This window comes from Orycteropus afer, unplaced genomic scaffold, assembly GCF_000298275.1.
Source record: "Orycteropus afer afer isolate SDZICR_OR568_19922 unplaced genomic scaffold, OryAfe1.0 scaffold00006, whole genome shotgun sequence".
Taxonomy (NCBI): domain Eukaryota; kingdom Metazoa; phylum Chordata; class Mammalia; order Tubulidentata; family Orycteropodidae; genus Orycteropus; species Orycteropus afer.
In genome coordinates this window covers 2,696,317-2,714,258 of record NW_006921593.1, presented here as the reverse complement: position 1 = coordinate 2,714,258, position 17,942 = coordinate 2,696,317, and the positions used below count along the sequence as shown (strand labels likewise).

The window sequence follows — 17,942 nt, the reverse complement described above, 5'->3', positions numbered from 1 at the left end:
TTTTTCACCTGGCACTAGGTTGTTGCATGAGTTTATATCAGTCTCTAATCTAGGTTTCAGTTTCCTTCTTTATAAAAGTAGATTATCTCTCAAATCCCTCTTTTGTTGTAGTTGATGATTCTAAATAGTTAATGCTTATTTTGTTTCTTTGAATAAAATGGTAAAGATGATGTAAAATTTGGCAAAACCTGGGTTTGTTTAGCTCTCTGTTTACTTTGGTTGCATTTGTCCTGACAACCTGATGATCTGTTTTTCCATTTTAAACATTCTTTTGTGGAGGAATGTGATCCAAAAGCTTCATATCCCTGCCAAGATACAATATCACCTTTCTGTTGTTAAGCTAAGGAATTAATGGTGACTTGGACATAAGCTGGCTCTCCCTTGTTCTCTTGTACATACTTCTAAATAGGGACTAACTTTATTTAAGTATTGTGTGCTGGAGAGTTTGAATTTTCCATCAGAATAGCATGTCCAGCCCCCCAGCAGGACTGCAAGATAGTTTTTACAGGATGTCACCACTGTTGGATGTTAAACTTAAATATTGCAGCTGGTGATCTGTTTTTACAAATACTGTCTTAAATATGGCAGTACTTGTGTATATTACCGTGCTGGGCACTTTGGAATTTTGTGCAGCGAGAGACCAGGGGTTCTTTCCAAATCTTAAATGCCTAATGTTTCTGTACTCACAACTTGAGGCTGAGTAAAGTCTGGTCTCGGTCAGCCACACTGGTTTAACAGGATGCTACGCATTTTCCAGTGTGCTTACTAAAAACACAGGAATGGGAATCTGGAGACCTGGATTAGTGCCACTCCTGAGCTGCTGTGAGAATTGAGGCAAGCTTTCTTTCCATGTAAAATAATGGTAACAATGAATGTTTATGGAAGCACTATTCATAATAACAAAGCGTAGGAACAACCCACATTTCTATCAGCTGATGGATGATCAAATTGTGATTTTTCCATACAGTGGAATATTATTCAGCAGTAAAAAAGGAATGAAGTACTAAAGCATGCTACAGCATGGATAGGCCTCCCAATCAGTATGCTAAGTGAAAGAGCCAGTCCCCAGGGGCCACATATTGTATAATACAGTGTACAGGAAGTGTGTGGAATAGGCAAATCCGTAGACCACCAAAAAAAAAAAAAAAAACCCCAATGGGGGAAAAAAAAATAGAATTAGTGTTTCCTACAGCTGGGGGGAGGTGTGTTGGAGGTGGTTCAAGATTTCATTTTGGGCTGATGTTCTAATGTTAAATTACAGGGATGTCTGCACAACACTACAGATAGGAGAAAAACAGTTGAACTGTACACTTTACAGGATGAACTTTAAAATATTTAAATTATATCTGAATAAGGGTGTTATTTGTTGTTGTTGTTATTTGCCGTCGAGTCGGCCCCGACTCATAGCGACCCCTCCTTGGGTTTCCAAGGCAGTATCACTACGGAAGTAGGATTGCCCAACCTTCCTTCCGAGGAGTGGCTGGTGGGTTTGAACCGCCAGCCTTCTGGTTAGCAGTTAAGTGCCTTAGGCACTAAGGGTGTTAAGGAAGCTTATTTTCAGGATCCCTTGTAGTTTTTTTTTATTTTAATGAGGTCATATGCTACTGGGGAGCTCTGGTAGCATAGTGGCTAAGACACTTGCCTGCTAACCAGACGGCTGGCGGTTCAAACCCTCCTCGGAAGGAAGGTTGGGCAATCCTACTTCCGTAGTGATACTGCCTTGGAAACCCAAGGAGGGGTCGCTATGAGTTGGGGCCGACTCGACGGCAGACGACGACGACCTCGATGACGACATATGCTACTGAGTGCTCAAATTTTTAACTTACAAATTCTCACTGCTGTCGAGTGGGATCCGACTCATAGTGACCCCTCCTTGAGTTTCCAAGGCAGTATCACTATAGAGGTAGATTGCCCAACCTTCCTTCCAAGGAGTGGCTGGTGGGTTTGAACCGGCCACTAGAACTCAGGAGGTAAGACTCGGTTCTTGAATTTGTGTGCAGTACATCCGATTGTCCACTAGAGGATAGCAAAGCCCATTTTTAGCCGTTCTCCCTGCCTTTTCTCAGTACATCACTCTTTAAGAACTGAACCTAAAATTCTTAAGTTTATTTTTCATTGGAAAATCTGTGGTACTGTTTGCCAGTGTTAAAACATCAGGGCAGAGGAGCAATGTGGCAGCTGTCCTTGTGGACCTCAGGTTACTGAGAAGGGAAGGCGCTTGTACATTTCCGAGGCAGGTGTGAGATGTCTGCAGTGGAGATGAGTGCAAGGAGTGGACCACTTTTTACTGAACTTTAGCAATCTCTAAAGTAGAGTTTTCTTTTGGTTTGCTTGTTACCCACACAAGCATCTCTGGTTCTCTGTTTCTGCTTTTAGTCACTCCTCAGCCCTCACCCCACAGCGAGTTGTAGCCAGCTTCAGAGAGGCCACAACTTCCTCTGGCCCTTGGCAGCTCCCTTTTAAACCCTCCAGCCTCCAGGATAATGGGCTTTTCCCTTAGGAGGAAGCCTGTATGACATAAAATAGGCCTCTTTGCCTGGGGCAGGAGTCTAGTAACACAGTGGTTAATAAAGGGTGTATAGCCTTGCATACCCCATGGAGCAGGTCTAGTCTGTCATTCATGTGGGGCTGCTAGATGACTCTGGGGTAGTGGGTTTGGTCTGGTTGCCTTGCATAGGGCAGTAAAATTCAGCTGTGATGCTGTCAGTTATTAGAGCCAGCTGAATTGTAAAAGTAGCGGGATGGAGCCTTATTCAAAGTGACTGAGCTAATAAACAGTATGACCTCCACAACATAGATGATAGCGGATTCTCCCAGCTTCTGATGTATTGCCTAAGCTTTACCTTGTCTGCTTGTGTTGGGTGTTCTCACTGTCTGTGAATGATGCCCCCTAAGTTGTCATTTGTTTACGTGGATGCTCACCTAGTTTGTAGGCTAGAAATGCTCTGAAAACATTTTAAAAAAGGAAAAAAAAATCACCTTTAGACTAATAAAACTGTAATACAGATAAACTAACCTGAAAGGTCATTTCTAAGGAAGAAAACCCCTTAGAGTATATATATTCAGGGGAGAGGATTGTTTATCACTGAAATTCCTAATAATATTATCGCCAACATAGGTATGCTTTCTTGGGGCTAATTTTTAATTAATTGGTATTTTCTGATGGGAGAAACGTTGCCACCAAAATGAAGTCAGACTAACTGGACTTTGTTTCACTTTGGTTAGAAATTGGTGACAAAGTCAAGAGGAATAGTTTGTATCAAGTACTTAGTCCTTTTGAGTTATAGAATACTTTATAGGTGTTACGTACTATTTCTGGGCCCTGTAGCCTGGGATGGTGACACATTAGTCCAGAGGGTGATCATCTGTGAACCAGAGTTTTAGTAGGTACGTGACTTTGTGGCATACATTTATACCATACATACAGCTCCTGCTTTTAAATGATCTTGACTCTTTGAGTGAATTTCACTGAAATAGACCTGTCACCCACCCACCCCTGCCCTTAGTCCTTTGCATGACCTGTGGCATATTTTTTCACCCTCAGAGCCTTGTTTTCTTCTGTAAAATAGAGGGATTAAGACTGGAGGGGCTCTAGGGGGTAAATGCACTTAGGGCTCTTGCGTGTCTCCCCCCATTCTGGTCGTCTCTTGGTGACTATCAGGTGAAGACCCAGCCTTTGGGTCCTGAGGTCCTGGTGACTCTTGCCTGGTTGGTTCTCTCCAGGTCGCATCTGCACTAGAGAAGTGGAAGGCGGCGATCCGTGAGGCCCAGACGTTCTCCAGGATGCACGTCCTCCTCGGGATGCTTGACGCCTGCATCAAGTGGGATATGTCAGCAGAGAACGCTAGATGCAAAGTTTGTCGAAAGAAAGGTATAGTTAGACTAAGGTTGCTAATCTGAGGGTATTGGGGACCAGGGCTTCCCCCAAAGGGGATTGTGTGTCTACAGCTGGTTAAGTGTGTAGGAGCTGATTTCACCCTCCTGGAGGCCTGCACACGGCCTCTTTGAAATCATATGTCAGCAAATCAAAGCTGGCTCTTTATCGCTCAGTCAGTGCAGAATAAGACCAGCTGCTCCCCCAAGTCTTTAATTTTCTACAAGGGGCAGAATTCGTTTGTCTACAGTATAAAATCTTTCTATGTTCTCAGCACTTTAGTTGTCTGTGGAGTAAGGTGCTACCAGCAGGGGCAGCCTTTGTACTTGGTGCAGAATGTCCTGCCTTAGCACTGGTCTTTCCAGTACCGAGGCCTAGAGCATGGAAGCATTTGAGCCCGTGTCATCTGACATCTGTCACATCACATGTGCGCAGATGAACTCCATGGCTCAGAGCTCCCGGTGATTGACGTCTTAGAGGCTAATGCTGTTTGTGAATTGGGTTTTGGTGTGATTTCCGAGGACGAAAGACCTACATAAAGTCATTCAGTTGTTATAAAAACTGTTGTAGGATGAAGGTGGGGGAGGAGAGAGGGCCGTGTTAGGTTGGATTAATGTATGTTCGCAGATAAGGAAACAGAAGGACTCCAGAGAACCTTATCAGATAAAAGTTGAAGAAGAGGAAGGGCAGAAAATGTAATACTTGTTAGAGTACTCGTCTCATAGTGGGAGAAGAGAGTGAGCAAAATCCCTCCATCACTTGGGTTTTGTTACCTCCTAGTAATTGTTCTGTTCTAGCCCTGGGTAGATTTAAGGATGTATCAGGAGACCTGAGCCCTAAATTTCTAATAGTGTACTTTATGTTAATTTATTTTCAGAAAATGATGGTGTTTTTTAAAAACGAGGTAGTCTGTACTGTTGGGGAACTCTGGTGGCATAGTGCCTAAGGCATTTGACTGCTAACCAGAAGGCTGGCAGTTCAAACCCACCAGCCACTCCTTGGAAGGAAGGTTGGGTAATCTACTTCTGTAGTGATATTGTCTCGGAAACCCAAGGATGGGTCACTATGAGTTGGGTCTGACTCGACAGCAGTGAGTTTTAGTATTTTAGTCTGTACTCTCAATATTTGTTCTTCTGTGGTGTTAATTGAAGGTGAGTGACTGTTGCTTACAACTCATTGGTGGTTGTCATGTGCCAGACAGTGCTGTGCAAGTTTCTCTTTTTGCAGGTGAGGATGACAAACTGATCTTGTGTGATGAGTGTAATAAAGCCTTCCACCTGTTTTGTCTGAGGCCGGCCCTGTATGAAGTACCAGATGGTGAATGGCAGTGTCCAGCTTGCCAGCCTGCTACTGCCAGGCGCAACTCCCGGGGCAGGTGAGAATGTTTTTCTTTCAAAAATGAGTAAGTAACTATTCTAATTAAGCTTCAGTTATTTGGACCAGAGGATTCTGAGGAGTTCCTAAGTTCATCTTTTGGCTCTAGAGCCCCCTCATTTCAGTGTCGCGGTGGAAGCCCAAAGGACTTAGATTTCTTTTTAGCTTAATGTTGGTATTTCTAGTTTTCCCTGCCAGTCTCATTCAGTGTCTTGACTTGACCACACCATCTTCTTAAGAATAATGTATTTCTCTCTGCCTTTTGTTTGCACGTCGCCCACTTCTTTCTTCTTTGTGATGATTTTTGCAGCCGCCTTCTGCCGAGAGTCCCCAGGCAGTCTCCCTGCTGCTCCTAACCCGTGCCTGGCGTGCTGCTTCCTCCTCGTGGTTAGAGCTTCGGTGCCAGCTTGGACACCTTCCCCTCCGTCATTGTTCACACCCATTCATTTTCCCACTGCAGCCAGTTCAGTGTCCAGATGTCTTAGGAATCAGTCTTCCGCTCTCTCTTCCCCTGGTCCCTGTTGTTATGTGGCCCTCTTGCAGCTCTCAGCTGGGAGCCATCACTGACTTTTGAGCTCTTCTTACCTCCTCTCCAGCAGCCATTGTGGTGCTCCTAGAATGATGTACATAAGTCAGAAACGGGCTCAGGTCATTTTCCTGTTGAGAAACCTTCGATTTTTCCGTTGCCACTAGAATAAAGTCCAAATTCCTTCGCCTAACTTTTGAGACTCCTATTATGCAGCAGTAGCCTCTGTTTTTATGAGCCCTGGTTCCCATATTTGGGTGCTTATATTTGGGCCACTGATGGTTCATCCTTGTCCCCTGTGCTTTCCTCCCACCTTGGAATATCTCCTGACTGGGTAAACTGTCCGTGGCCTGGCTAAAATTTCATTGCCTTTTTGAAACATATCCTGTGTCCTCAGAATAAATCATTGCTCCTCTTTGTTTCCCCTGAGCTGGAGCTCTCTGAAGCAGCACTCAGCACTGCCTTCTTGGCTGGTTTTGCAGTGACTGTCTCCCCAGTGAGGTGTTTAATGGCCTGAGACCACAAAGGGTGTTCTAACACCCAGACTCCAGTAAGGCTGAACATAGGGCTTTGTAAAGAGGAGGCACCTAATACCCACCAAGTTAATACCATGGTTTCTGTGTTGAACTTGGAGGCTGCATAAGAATAGCCCATAGACCCTCTGGCCTAGCCTTTCTTTCAAAAGGCAGAGTTGTTTGATCCTGACCCCACCTAACAGTATTTCTCGGGTACTTCTCACTCCATTCTAGCTGCACTTAGAGAGATGAGGCTGTTCTGCAGTGACCAGGCTTGGACCAGCTGTTCTGAGCTGGGATTACATTTCTTTGATGTTAGAATCATCTGCAAGCTGTTGCAGCTCCTGGAAGGGGGCCATCAAGGTGGAGTAACACCTGTCTGGGCTCTGTTTATCTTTTCAGTCCACTGTAGAGTTGGGGACAGCTTTTAATACCTGAAGAGTTACATTATCTGGCTCTGTTCCTGAGATAAAAGGAATGCTGTTTTGTATTGTTTTTGCGGGGGAGGTGGGTGGTTGGATTTTGGTCTTCATTGGTGTCTTATCTAGGCAATTTGGGGCCTGGTTGAGAGCCGGGTTGTTGGAGCTCAGGTTTTCATTTTATTTCTTGTGTCTTGGCCTGGATTCCAGTTCTAGTCTTTCTCCCCTGCAGTCATCAGCTATAGGTAGTCTGTGAAGGGTAAGAAGTTGCCTAGGTCCTTGTAGAATGTTGACCATTCTCAGAACCCTGCTCCCTCTGTGCTTTTCCTCCTCACAGGAATTACACTGAAGAGTCTGCCTCTGAGGACAGTGACGATGATGAGAGTGATTCAGAGGAGGAGGAGGAGGAGGAAGAAGAGGAAGATTATGAAGTGGCAGGTTTGCGATGTAAGTATTCAGTTTGCCTTCATATTCAACCTCACAGCCTTCGAAGCTGACTTGGAAAGACTAGGTCGGCTGTAGATTCATCAGCGTTGCTATCTTGCTGTCTTCCTTGTTTCTGACTTGTGGTGGTGAAGGGTAACTCAGCTGTCATGCTTTCAGAGTTGCTATCTTGCTGTCTTCCTTGTTTCTGACTTGTGGTGGTGAAGGGTAACTCAGCTGTCATACTTTCAGATTGGTTTGTCAAGGTGCCAGTTAACCACCTTCCAAGTAGGAGACTGGCTTAGTTTCAAGAGCATTCACTTTGGGCATCAGATCCACTGCTCTGAGACTTGGTGGGATCAAGGCCCGAGCACCGGGGCTCCTTATGCTTCGCCTGGTCTGCTGCTTCTGAAGCCTCAGTCCGTGGGAACTGTGGGAGGGGTGGGGGGCAGTGCTCTTCCAGGGAAGCTACTGTTGCTCTCTGGTTGCCCTGTACTGTGTAGGGGCGATGGATTTTCTAATTTGAAAAGAGACGACTGGTTTTTCCATGATTAGGTATAAGGTTTTTGGGGGCTCAGATCCATTCTTAGAAGATGCCAGGAGGACAGAAAAGGCTTCCTTGACTCTTCGTTGGCTCTTAATCTTGTGTTCGTTTTTCATGAATCTTTTTTGAGAATCTTGTCGTCTTGGTGGTTAAACCTCACGTCCTGTAATCTAGCCTTTTACCAGTTTTACATCCTCCTTTATAGATAAGTGGAAGAGAGACTATAGTTCAAGATTATGAAGAACCTTTGAAGAGAAGGTACCATTTTTATGATCATAGCTCTAAACAGCAGTACTTGGTACGAGGAAGGAAAGAGGATTCTTGGCATGACCTGAGGCTTAGGCAGTGGTGTTGGCCTCGAGCCTTCCCAGCGGTCTTTGAGCTTGCACACTTGCTTGCATCCTCTCATCCCTCCTTCATCCTCCAGAGTTATAATCGGGACACCTTCATTTCTCCCACTTTTACAAGGCTTCCTTATGTTTGCTCCTCAGGTCGTCCATTAATCCTGCATTACAGACTGTCCTCATCTATTGGACAGTCGTGATTTAGTTGCATATTTGTCTGAGAAAAAACACAGCAACACATTGGTTCCTTTTATTGACTGCTTTCCACTTCCACGTTGTTGCTCTCTTTCTAAGAAGTTATTTCCCCTCCAGGTTTCTAGGGTTTCCCTCTGCCAGAAGAATCCCAGAAGTACTTGATGCTGCTTAACACTTTGTCTGCTCTTCCCGTTAGAGCAGTTCAGGGCCGTAAGTAGGTGGCTGTCCTTAGCATCCCAGTTCCATCGTCGGCATTGACTTTGTGTTCTTGCCTCCTCGTTTGGTTTTGAGCTAGAGACCCTGAAACAGCAAGAGAAGGGGTAGCATGGTTCAGAAGTAGACTGTGAAGCACTGGCGATCGTTTCTCTGTGTGACTGCCCGTTTCTACCTCTGGCTCTGGCCAGAGTCACCTCCCCACTTTCCAGGGTATTAACCAAGAAACAGTCATGGAAAACTTTCTAAGTAGAGAACTCTTGAGTTAATTCTTAGGGTACATTGCTCCCTGTGGACAGACTGAGGAATGCTGGCTTGTCTGACATTGAGCACCTGTTGTCAGCCTGAGACGTGAGGAGGCTTGGTGCCCTTTGTTGTTCTCGTTCTCTCTTTGGGGATCCCGGGCAAGGCCTAACCCCCCTGACCATACTTGTCAGAAAGGCAGGAAAGCGAGGCAGGGCCAGCCCTAAACTGGATTTAGGGAGTGACTTTAGGCCCTTAGTGTCAGCTTTTCTCTGAGACAGCTGGGGACAGTGAGGGTAGGATGCTTTGGGGATTATAAAACAGGGTCTATCCAGCAGTCATATTCCATCTCACAGGTAAACACACACGCTCTCAGGCTGAACTTGAGTTGTGGGAATCTCAGGCAGACTCCCTAGCCCAGGGCTGCTTCTCCATCAGTTTACAGTTGGCTCTTTCAAGGCCCTCATTTCTGGGAGTAACTGAGCAGGGTGGAGTCAGAGCAGGGGAGGACGGATGGAGTCGGCCTCCTGAACAGCCTCTTCAGAGCCCCTTGGATGTTGGTGAGCTGTACCCATTCCTCCTCTGCTGTTGCTGCCTTTGGGAGGGGCCTTCAGTGTCCCATTAGGTGGCAAGAAGGAAACTGCAGGAGCATCTGACTGAGTCAGCCCCAGCCGGCCCTTGTTGGCTGGTCCAGACTCCCCCCCACTTGCCGCCATTCCACAGACAGTTCCCTTCCTCCTCAGCTGTTCTGCTCTCAATCCATGATTTTTTGTTTCAGTGAGACCTCGAAAGACTCTCCGGGGCAGGCAGGCTGTCATGCCCCCAGCAGCACGGCCCGGGCGACGACCAGGGAAAAAGCCACATGCTGCCAGGAGGTCTCGTCCGAAGGCACCACCTGTGGATGACACCGAGGTGGATGAGCTGGTGGGACCCTTTGTCACTCTTCTAACCTTTCTGTCCCTTCTGTTTCTTCTTCCACCCCAGCGTTAGGAAGTCATCGAGCGACAGGTGGGAGCCTCCCCCGTGTCCCCTCCTCCCCACTTGGGAGACTGATGAGGCAGATGGGTGGGTGCCCCGGCCCCCCAGGAACAGCTATGCGCGGCATTCCCCTGCTACAGCCAGCAAGTACCGTCTCCTTTGGTTTGCAGGCGGCCTGCAGCTTGTTAAGGATTTTAAAATAGTATCCATGTGTCTCTGGTGAGCTCAGATGGGCTGGGTCTCCTCTGTGGGAATGCCAGCAATGTGGGAGCTTCACTGACTGTTGGGTCCCCTGCTGGCAGTTGTTATGGGAGGGACATCATTGTCCCCTCTGCTGTTATGTGAATTTAGTGGTTGTGCTTTAGATTTCACTTGCCCTTTAAAGAAAAGAGGCTCTTAAAAACTTGTTTTGACAACTCATATTGAGGGTGAGGGCATCCAGAGAGCTGCCTGCTTGCCCGACCCTAACTCCTTCAGCCCTGAGCTGTGAGCCAGGCTTAGTTGTGGTATCCTGGAAGAGCGGCCCACCTGTTTCCTCCTTGACCATTTAGGTCCCACAGCAGAGCCGAGTCCAGGAAAGCAGTAGTACCTCTTGCTTTTCTTTCCTCAGACACCCTCCCCCACCCCTGCACTGGCTGCTGGTCCAGATAACCTGTTGGGCTTTCTGCAGTGGCTTGTTTATACCCATCACGGCATCACTGTAACCCACCTACTCTCAGGCCAGCATTCTCTTTACAGCGGCCCTCTAGCTGGCCTCTGGCCTCCGCTGCCTGTGTGGCACCACTGTGACCACCGGCCACAGGGAAGGAAGTGGCTGATGGGAAAGTGCCTGCCTCCTGGGCTGAGTCCTCTGCCCTGAATGCCAGTGATTTGGACAGTCTCTGCCCCCAGAGAGAGACTGAACTATTCCTCCTTCCCTCCCTCCCTTCGTCCCCCTTCCTCCCCTCTCTTCTCTTCTGCTCCCTCCCCTCCCCCTCCCTCCTTTCAAAGATACACACATTCCCTGCTCCTGTTCTCTCTTCTTCCACTCATGTATCTGTAATAACACAGGTCTGTTTTTTGGTCCCAGATGCTTCAAACCAAGCGGAGCTCCCGGAGGCAAAGCCTGGAGCTGCAGAAATGTGAGGAGATCCTGCACAAGATTGTGAAGTACCGCTTCAGCTGGCCCTTCCGGTGAGTTCTCTGTCCCGAGCCCAGGGGAGTAGGACCAACTCTGTAGGTGCTGAGCGTGTTGAGATAAGGCAACCAGTCAAGCGAAAGACCTAGGAACCACCTGACCCCGTTGCTTTCAGGACCTGTCTCAGAGGCAGGGCAATTGGCTTCCCACTGGGGAGGCACCTCTCTGCCGCCCCCCCCCCCCCCCCCCCCCCCCCCCCCCCGTCGTCTGTGGTTGGCCGATCCCAGCAGGTCTGGGCAGTGAGGGGCTGGGGATTTGATGGCAGGCTCCCCAGCCACATCCAGGGCTGTACTGATTCCAGCGTCTCTGCTGGGTTCTTCACAGGGAGCCCGTGACCAGGGACGAGGCTGAGGACTACTACGACGTCATTACGCACCCCATGGACTTCCAGACAATGCAGAGCAAGTGCTCCTGTGGGAGCTACCGCTCCGTGCAGGAGTTTCTCACTGACATGAAGCAAGTGTTCGCCAATGCTGAGCTTTACAACTGCCGTGGCAGCCACGTGCTGGCCTGCATGGTGAAGACGGAACAGTGTCTGGTGGCTCTGCTGCATAAACACCTTCCTGGCCACCCGTATGTCCGCAGGAAACGCAAGAAGTTCCCTGACCGGCTTCCTGAAGATGAAGGGGACAGTGAGCCAGAGCCCCTTGGACAGTCCAGGGGACGAAGACAGAAGAAATAGAGAGGCAGGACCCTGGTAAGGGAGCTGAGGCTGAGGGGCTGGAGCAGGGAAGGGGGAGGGAGTGGGGGAGGCAGGAGAGGACTGCCCTCGAGGACTAGGACAGGAGGTGGTCGCGGGGCCAGAAGGGCCTGTCGTCCGGTGCGCGCTGCTTTTCTAGAACCTGCACACGCAGTTCTTGGTGGCACCTGGTGTGGGGTTGGCCATCTCTGCCCAGAAGGATTATGGGCAGAACAGCCTTGACCCCCTTTCTGGGAGTTGCCCGGAAAAGTCCCAGTGCGGCTTCTCACGAGAGCCCAGTTCCTTTCCTTTCTGCTTTGCCCAGGCCCCTCCCACTCTGGCTGCCAGAACAGCACCAAGGCCCCCTCTGGCCGCCAGCGGAGGGAGGGATTATTACTCTATCACAGAGAGGGGGCAAGGTTAATCAGGCCAGTTGGGGAGATGGGGGTGATGTTTCAGAACTCTGTATTTAATGCAGTCTTCTCTGTCTCCTCCTCCCTCTCCCTCCCCTCTCAGGTGGCGCTGTCAGTGGGTGCCGTACAGAATTCTGTGTTCACCAGCATCATGAAACAGTTGTGTTCTTTCGAGTTGGTCTTGGCAGGGTGAAGGGTTTTGTCCTGGAGCCATTCCTGAATACCCCTCCCCTTCTTTGTGACAACTCTTTCTCCACCTCCCCTCCCCCACCCCCTCCAAAAACACGAAGGCACTTCACTTAGAGACTGGAGTCCTGCTTCGAATCGGGCGTAGAACCTTTACTTGGATGGATCTGGCCAGAGGGGTGTTGGAGCCCAGCCCACCCACATACCAGACAAGGTCTTGGGGAAGCAGAAGAAAAGCAGGAAGAATTTAAATGTTTAATTTTTTTAAATGGACTTTTCTAGTTACTACAAGTGGCTTGTTTCAGCAGTGATATTGTATAAAGAACATCCTGTAAAGTATTTCTGTCATCTGGCTTTGGCACATGTACAGTACAGTTTATATGGTAACGTGTTTGCTTTACTGTCCCGTCTTCTCCCTCAGCCCACCCTCTCGCCTTCGGAGAGACTGGGTCGGAGGCTCATCAGGGCAGAGGGTGGGATCTGGTGGGGGAGGGGAAGGCCCCCTTCCTGCCATGGGGGCCGCTTCTGCCTCTGCCCTCCACAGCAGCAGCCCAGGCCTGCAGCCCAGGCCTGTCGGGCTTCCCAGGCCTGCAGCCCACGCCTGTCGCCTGTGGGGCTTCCCACGGGGAACTCCTTGAGAACCTGAATGTCGTGTCAGTGGGGTGGGGGAGGGAGCGAGGGTGCAGCTCCCCAGCCCCTGCCCCGGTGAGTCTAGGACTAGTTGGTACAGTTAGGCAAAACTTTGTAGTCTTCTTTCCCTTTTATGTCAGATTTTGATAAAAATACAAAACAGGGTTTAATTTCTTTTCTATCAGCTTTGACTTTAGAGAATCTGAGCGCCAGAGCTCTTCTGTAACTATTTAAATGAAAGGAAAAGAAGTCCATCAAGGGATTGTAACTCATAGAATTTGAAAATAAAGTCGCTAATCCAAAACTCCCAGTTGTGGTCCCTGTCTCTCCCATCCTCCTTACCCAGGGACTTGGGGAGCTCGCTCTGTGGTTGGTGGGCAAGTTCACGGGCCCTCTTCCCTCAGGCTCGGAGCCCGCGCCGGCATTACAGCTTTAGCCCGCACCTTCCCCACCTCTTGTCCTGGATCCGGTCTGTTCTTGTTAATAGTGAGAATCCTGTGTTCTGCTTAAGTTACATCTGAACTGTATTTTTATTGTCTTTAAGGAGGAAGGGCCCCATTCAAGGGTGAACTTGTAATAAGGTGGAATTTCAAATAAACATGATAAACTTGTGTTTATAAAGAATGTTCGGTGAATCTTCCTTTGTACTGTTGCGGTGTAGTGGCCAGTGCAGCCTCGTGGAGCCAGTTCCCCTGCCCAGGCTTGGCTTCAGGTCTAAGGGGCTTTGGCTCTTTAACCAGACTCCAGTTCATCTGTGTGTTCGGACCTTCTGGGAGGCATTTCCACCGTCCCGGGTGTTAGAGGCGTAACCCTAAGTCTCTCCTGGCCACGTCTATCTAAAGCGGAAGAGGTTTTTTTAAAAGAAAAGATCGTTTGAAACTTAAGAATTGGGGGGGTGGGGTGGGAGATAAGGCTTCTGTGGGGATTTATGTGATCCTAAAGGGACTTAATCTTGGAGAAAGTCCTGACGCTTTTAAAAACTTTCATTTCAAGGAAAACTTAGAATGAGAAGTACAATGAATTTCCATTATCGAGCCTCAGCTGTTTGACCACAGAGCCCCAGTTGGATCGAGGCCGTCACTTTTTATGCTGGGTTTTCAGAGCCAGGGTGGTTGGTGCGGGTACATGACTGCCAGTTGGCAGCTAGGTGGCAGCTGAGCCATTGCTGTTACGAGATGAAACGGCCAGTTCCTGACCAGCTGAACTGGGGCCTACATATGGTAAAGTGAAGAACTTTGAGGAGCCCTTGGTGTGGGGGTTCTGCCGCCGGCTCACTGTAACCTTGGTGGCTTGCGCTTTGCTGCAGGACTGTGCCGACCAAGGTCAGATGGCCTTACACTAGCCGGTCTGCCCCAGGCCTCAGGCTTTCAGCATTTCCTACACAATGATGGTTAGACTCAGAGTTCCTAGCCTGTGTCTATCGAGTCCTCTTCTTCAGGTGGGTCTCTTAGGCACAGCTCACCTAGGTGACTTGATCCTGATCCTGTGCGAGCTCACTGGACCTTCCTTCCAGTCCACCCTTGGCTAAGGTTATCTGCTGACCTCTTTGAACTCTGAATTGTGTCCATGGAATAAATACTGATGGTGAGGTCAAGGCTAAGTTCTCTTGACTCAAGCCCCCTACTGTGCACAAACTGAGCTCCCTAAGGACAGACTCCTAGGGTCTAATGACCTGCATATAACACCCTGCTGCTCCCCACACTTGAAACGGAAGACAGACCGAACCCACTGGTGTCGTCGAAATAAAACTCTGGCGTTAGACTTGGCTTCCATTCTCAGATCTGCCTCCGACTGAATGGCTGTGTGACCTTGAGCCAGCTATAAAGTCCTCTCCAAACCCTTGCCCACTCTAAAAAATAAGGATGGGAGGCAGGGTCCTTCGTGTCTTCTCCAAGGTTTGGGGCTTTTCCGTAACGTCCTCCAGGGCTGGTCGGGATGGACCATCCCAGCCTCCAGGCAGAGCGTCTTGCCCTTCCTCTACCCTCCCCGAGCCCATCCCAATTACCCTGGAAGCCGGCCACCAGGCTTGTTTTCCACTGAGCTCAACAGTCTAGCACACGCCCCCCGCACCCTGGTCCCCTGACATTCCCGCCACCACTGACCCACAGCCATCCCAGGTCTCGGGGCTCCTTTTCCCCAGCTGCCCCTGCCCTAGTGCATGCCCTCCTCCCTTCATTATGCTCCTTGTAAACCTGGCCCATAATCCCAGCTCAAGGCGGCCACTGTGCCTCTCAGCTCCTGACGTGGGCTCCTTAACTGCCTTCAGTAAGCTTGTTCTATACTCAAGGGCCCTCAGGTAAGGCACTTTGAGGTATTATGGTCACCTGGAATCCCCCTCTCTCCACGACAGCTCTGTGGGAACGGGACCCCTCCTGTGATTTTCATCCTGTTTCTTTACTGTCCCTATGAGACTGGTGGGTGGTTCAGGGCAGAGGGTTCTGGCCCGAGAGGCCCAAGTGTGGGAGGCTCAGCCTTCCTTCTGAGAGGAAGCAGTTGATCTTGGTGGCGTGTGAGAGCCTCTGGTCCCCCTTAGGGCCCTTAGCTCTTAAGGTGGGTCTGGCAGGGGGCTGGGCCCCTCAAGCCTCCCGACTTGGACACTGAGTGCTGGCTGTGTGTGTTACACACCCAGGACGGAAACCAAGACCTTCATAGGACTGGAGGCATGGCAGGCCCGATGGGACCCAGGGGCCTGACCCTAAGCTGATGGGGGGGGGCACCAGGACACACATCAGGTATCTTCCAGTGGACGGGGCTGGGGCCGGGTCCCAACAGCCCCGGGCTTCCCTGGCACACAGGTACACGTGGTGCCTTCCTATCCCCTGGCACACATGTCCACGAGCCGTATACTTCCCCACCCTGGCCCTCTCCTCACTGCTGCTATTAGCACCTCAAATCTTTATATAATCCTGGAGCTGGAAGCCCAGTGCCCACTATACTCAGGGCTCACCAGCTCCAAGCCTATGTCTGTACCAGCTAGACGCACACATACCAGTCCAGCCTCATACCCTACCCCAACCAGAGGTATGAGATGGTGGAGTGAGGTACCCTGACTGTCACCCCAAGGATCCAGGGATACATACACCAGGAATCCTGGAGAGAAGCGAGGATGGGCAGAATCCAGCCTCAGCCCCCAGGCCAGGGACAGCACGATGGGCCTGTACGGAACAGTGGGAGCAGGTACCAAGCCTCCAAGGAAACCTTTGAGACAACTGTGGGAACTGTCAACACTCTCATGTTACACAAGGAAGAGGAAAGGGAAGTCTGGAGAAGGGGAAAGTTACCCACAGGCTCCAAACCAGTTAGACTTCCCAGGGCCAGAGGTGGGGATGCTGCAGACACCCCAGCCCCACTTTGAAACACAAAGCCCAGGCCTCAGAGAGACAAGCGGAGGGTTCTCATAGGGGCTTAGACAGGCACCGGGAACACTCACACCCATCCACCACTCACTCTGTCTCTCTCTCTCACACACACACACACACACACACACACACACAATCTGGGACTCCTGCAAAACAGCTGTTCGGTCCCTGGTGAGTTTCTTCCTCCTGATTGGTGCCATGGCCAGTTTCTTCCTCCTGATTGGTGGGAAACCATTAAAAGGGAGGGCCTGGGGCTGAGCCCAACACCCACCCCCAGTTCTGCTCACAGGGGAGCGGAACCCTCACCCTCCTACCTTCCTGCCCCCTTCCCAACCCAGAAAGGACTCGACAGTGTCACATGGGGGTTTATTCCAGTCACAGCTTCCAGAGAAACTCAACAATAAATTACATCATTAAATAAACTCCCTGCTGGACCTGCCCCTCTCCCTTCCTCCCATCCTCTCCCGGCACCCTGCAGGACTCAGCGGGGAGTCGAGGGGAATGAGCCTTAGTGGATCCTGACAAGCGCCCGGTCCTCGGGCCCCTCACACTCACTTGCCTGACCTTGACAGCTGGGCTGCTGCTAGTCAGCTGTCTTTTCAGGAGGGGGAGGGCTCGGAGGGGCAGCAGTCGCTGCTCCAGGCCTGTCCCTAGAGGTGTGTGGGGTTCTCCAGAGAGGGGTCCGTCTTAGTCATGTGCAAGACCACGGTGGGGGCCTTGTAGTGGCAGTGGGTGCTGCGACCGTAGCCCCCAGGGGGCCGGCAGGCCTTTGGCCGGCCCCGGCCTGCTGCCATCTTGCGGTAACACAGGCTTTGCCAAGTCTGGCAGGTCTTGGAGCTCCACACCCAGACTCCGCTGGTGATGCCCACCACTAGCGACATGAAGATTTTGAGCATAAAGACAGCCACCGTGGGCACCGAGCCGCCCTGCAGTGAGCAGTCCCTCCGGCCTCCGGGCACGGGAGCCGCGGCGCACGGCTGCTCTGTGGCCCGAAGGCGCCAGAAGTCCATGTTAAGGCGCTCATAGACGTAGCAGACAATGACGCAGGTGGCAGGCACTGTGTACAGGATGGAGAAGACCCCAATCTTGACCATGAGCTTCTCCAGTTTCTCCGTGTTGGTGCCGCCGGTCTTCATGACCTTGCGGATGTGGAAGAGGGCCACGAAGCCCGTCAGGAGGAAGCTGGTGCCGAGCCCCAGGTAGCAGGACAGGGGCACCAGCACGAAGCCCGTGAGCGCAGCCGCGTCCATGCTGGCCACGTAGCACAGCCCGGTCAACTCGTCCCCGGCGACCTTGCGCAGGGTCAAGATCACGATGGTCTTGAGGGCGGGCAGGCCCCAGGCCGCCATGTGGAAGTAGCTGCCGTGGGCTTCGATGGCCTCGTGGCCCCACTTCTTGCCGGCCGCCAGGAACCAGGTGAGGGTCAGCACCACCCACCAGAGCGAGCTGGCCATGCCGAAGTAGTACAGCAGCAGGAAGACAAGCGTGCAGCCCGTGTTCTCCAGCCCCTCCTGGATGACGTACAGCGCGCCCGCCTCCTGGTCACAGGCCACGCTCTGCGCTCCGGCCACGGCGCGGATGAGGAAGGCCAGCGAGTAGACGTTGTAGCACATGGAGAGGAAGATGATGGGGCGCTCGGGGTACTGGAAACGGTGAGGCTCCAGCAGGAAGGTGAGCACGGTGAAGGCGGTGGAGAAGAAGCAGAGCGCCGACCACAGCGCCATCCAGACGAGCGCGAAGTCCTTGTCCCGCCGCGACCAGAACACCTCGACGCCGGGCCCGCAGCGCGGCGCGCACGAGCGACTCTTCTCCACGTACTGGAACTTCTCCGGGTTCTCGCAGGCGCCGCC

The 17,942-nt window shown here is 50.9% G+C and overlaps 2 protein-coding genes across 2 annotated transcripts in view; one reads left to right on the top strand and one right to left on the bottom strand.

Annotated features, from left to right (window-relative positions):
- The window catches only part of BAZ1B (bromodomain adjacent to zinc finger domain 1B), a 98,868-nt gene extending 87,361 nt beyond the window's left edge, over positions 1–11,507 (top strand). Inside the window, exons 14-19 of the mRNA XM_007940323.1 lie at positions 3,724–3,871; positions 5,102–5,249; positions 7,046–7,155; positions 9,449–9,594; positions 10,718–10,821; positions 11,150–11,507. Of these exons, the coding sequence (XP_007938514.1) occupies positions 3,724–3,871; positions 5,102–5,249; positions 7,046–7,155; positions 9,449–9,594; positions 10,718–10,821; positions 11,150–11,507 (1,014 nt within the window). The remainder of the gene's footprint in view (positions 1–3,723; positions 3,872–5,101; positions 5,250–7,045; positions 7,156–9,448; positions 9,595–10,717; positions 10,822–11,149) is intronic.
- A 5,235-nt stretch (positions 11,508–16,742) lies between these two features.
- Positions 16,743–17,942, bottom strand: FZD9 (frizzled class receptor 9; the record flags this gene model as incomplete). The annotated part of the gene is made up of 1 exon (XM_007942428.2): positions 16,743–17,942. A coding segment is annotated over one exon (1,200 nt), but the record flags the coding sequence as incomplete, so codon positions are not given.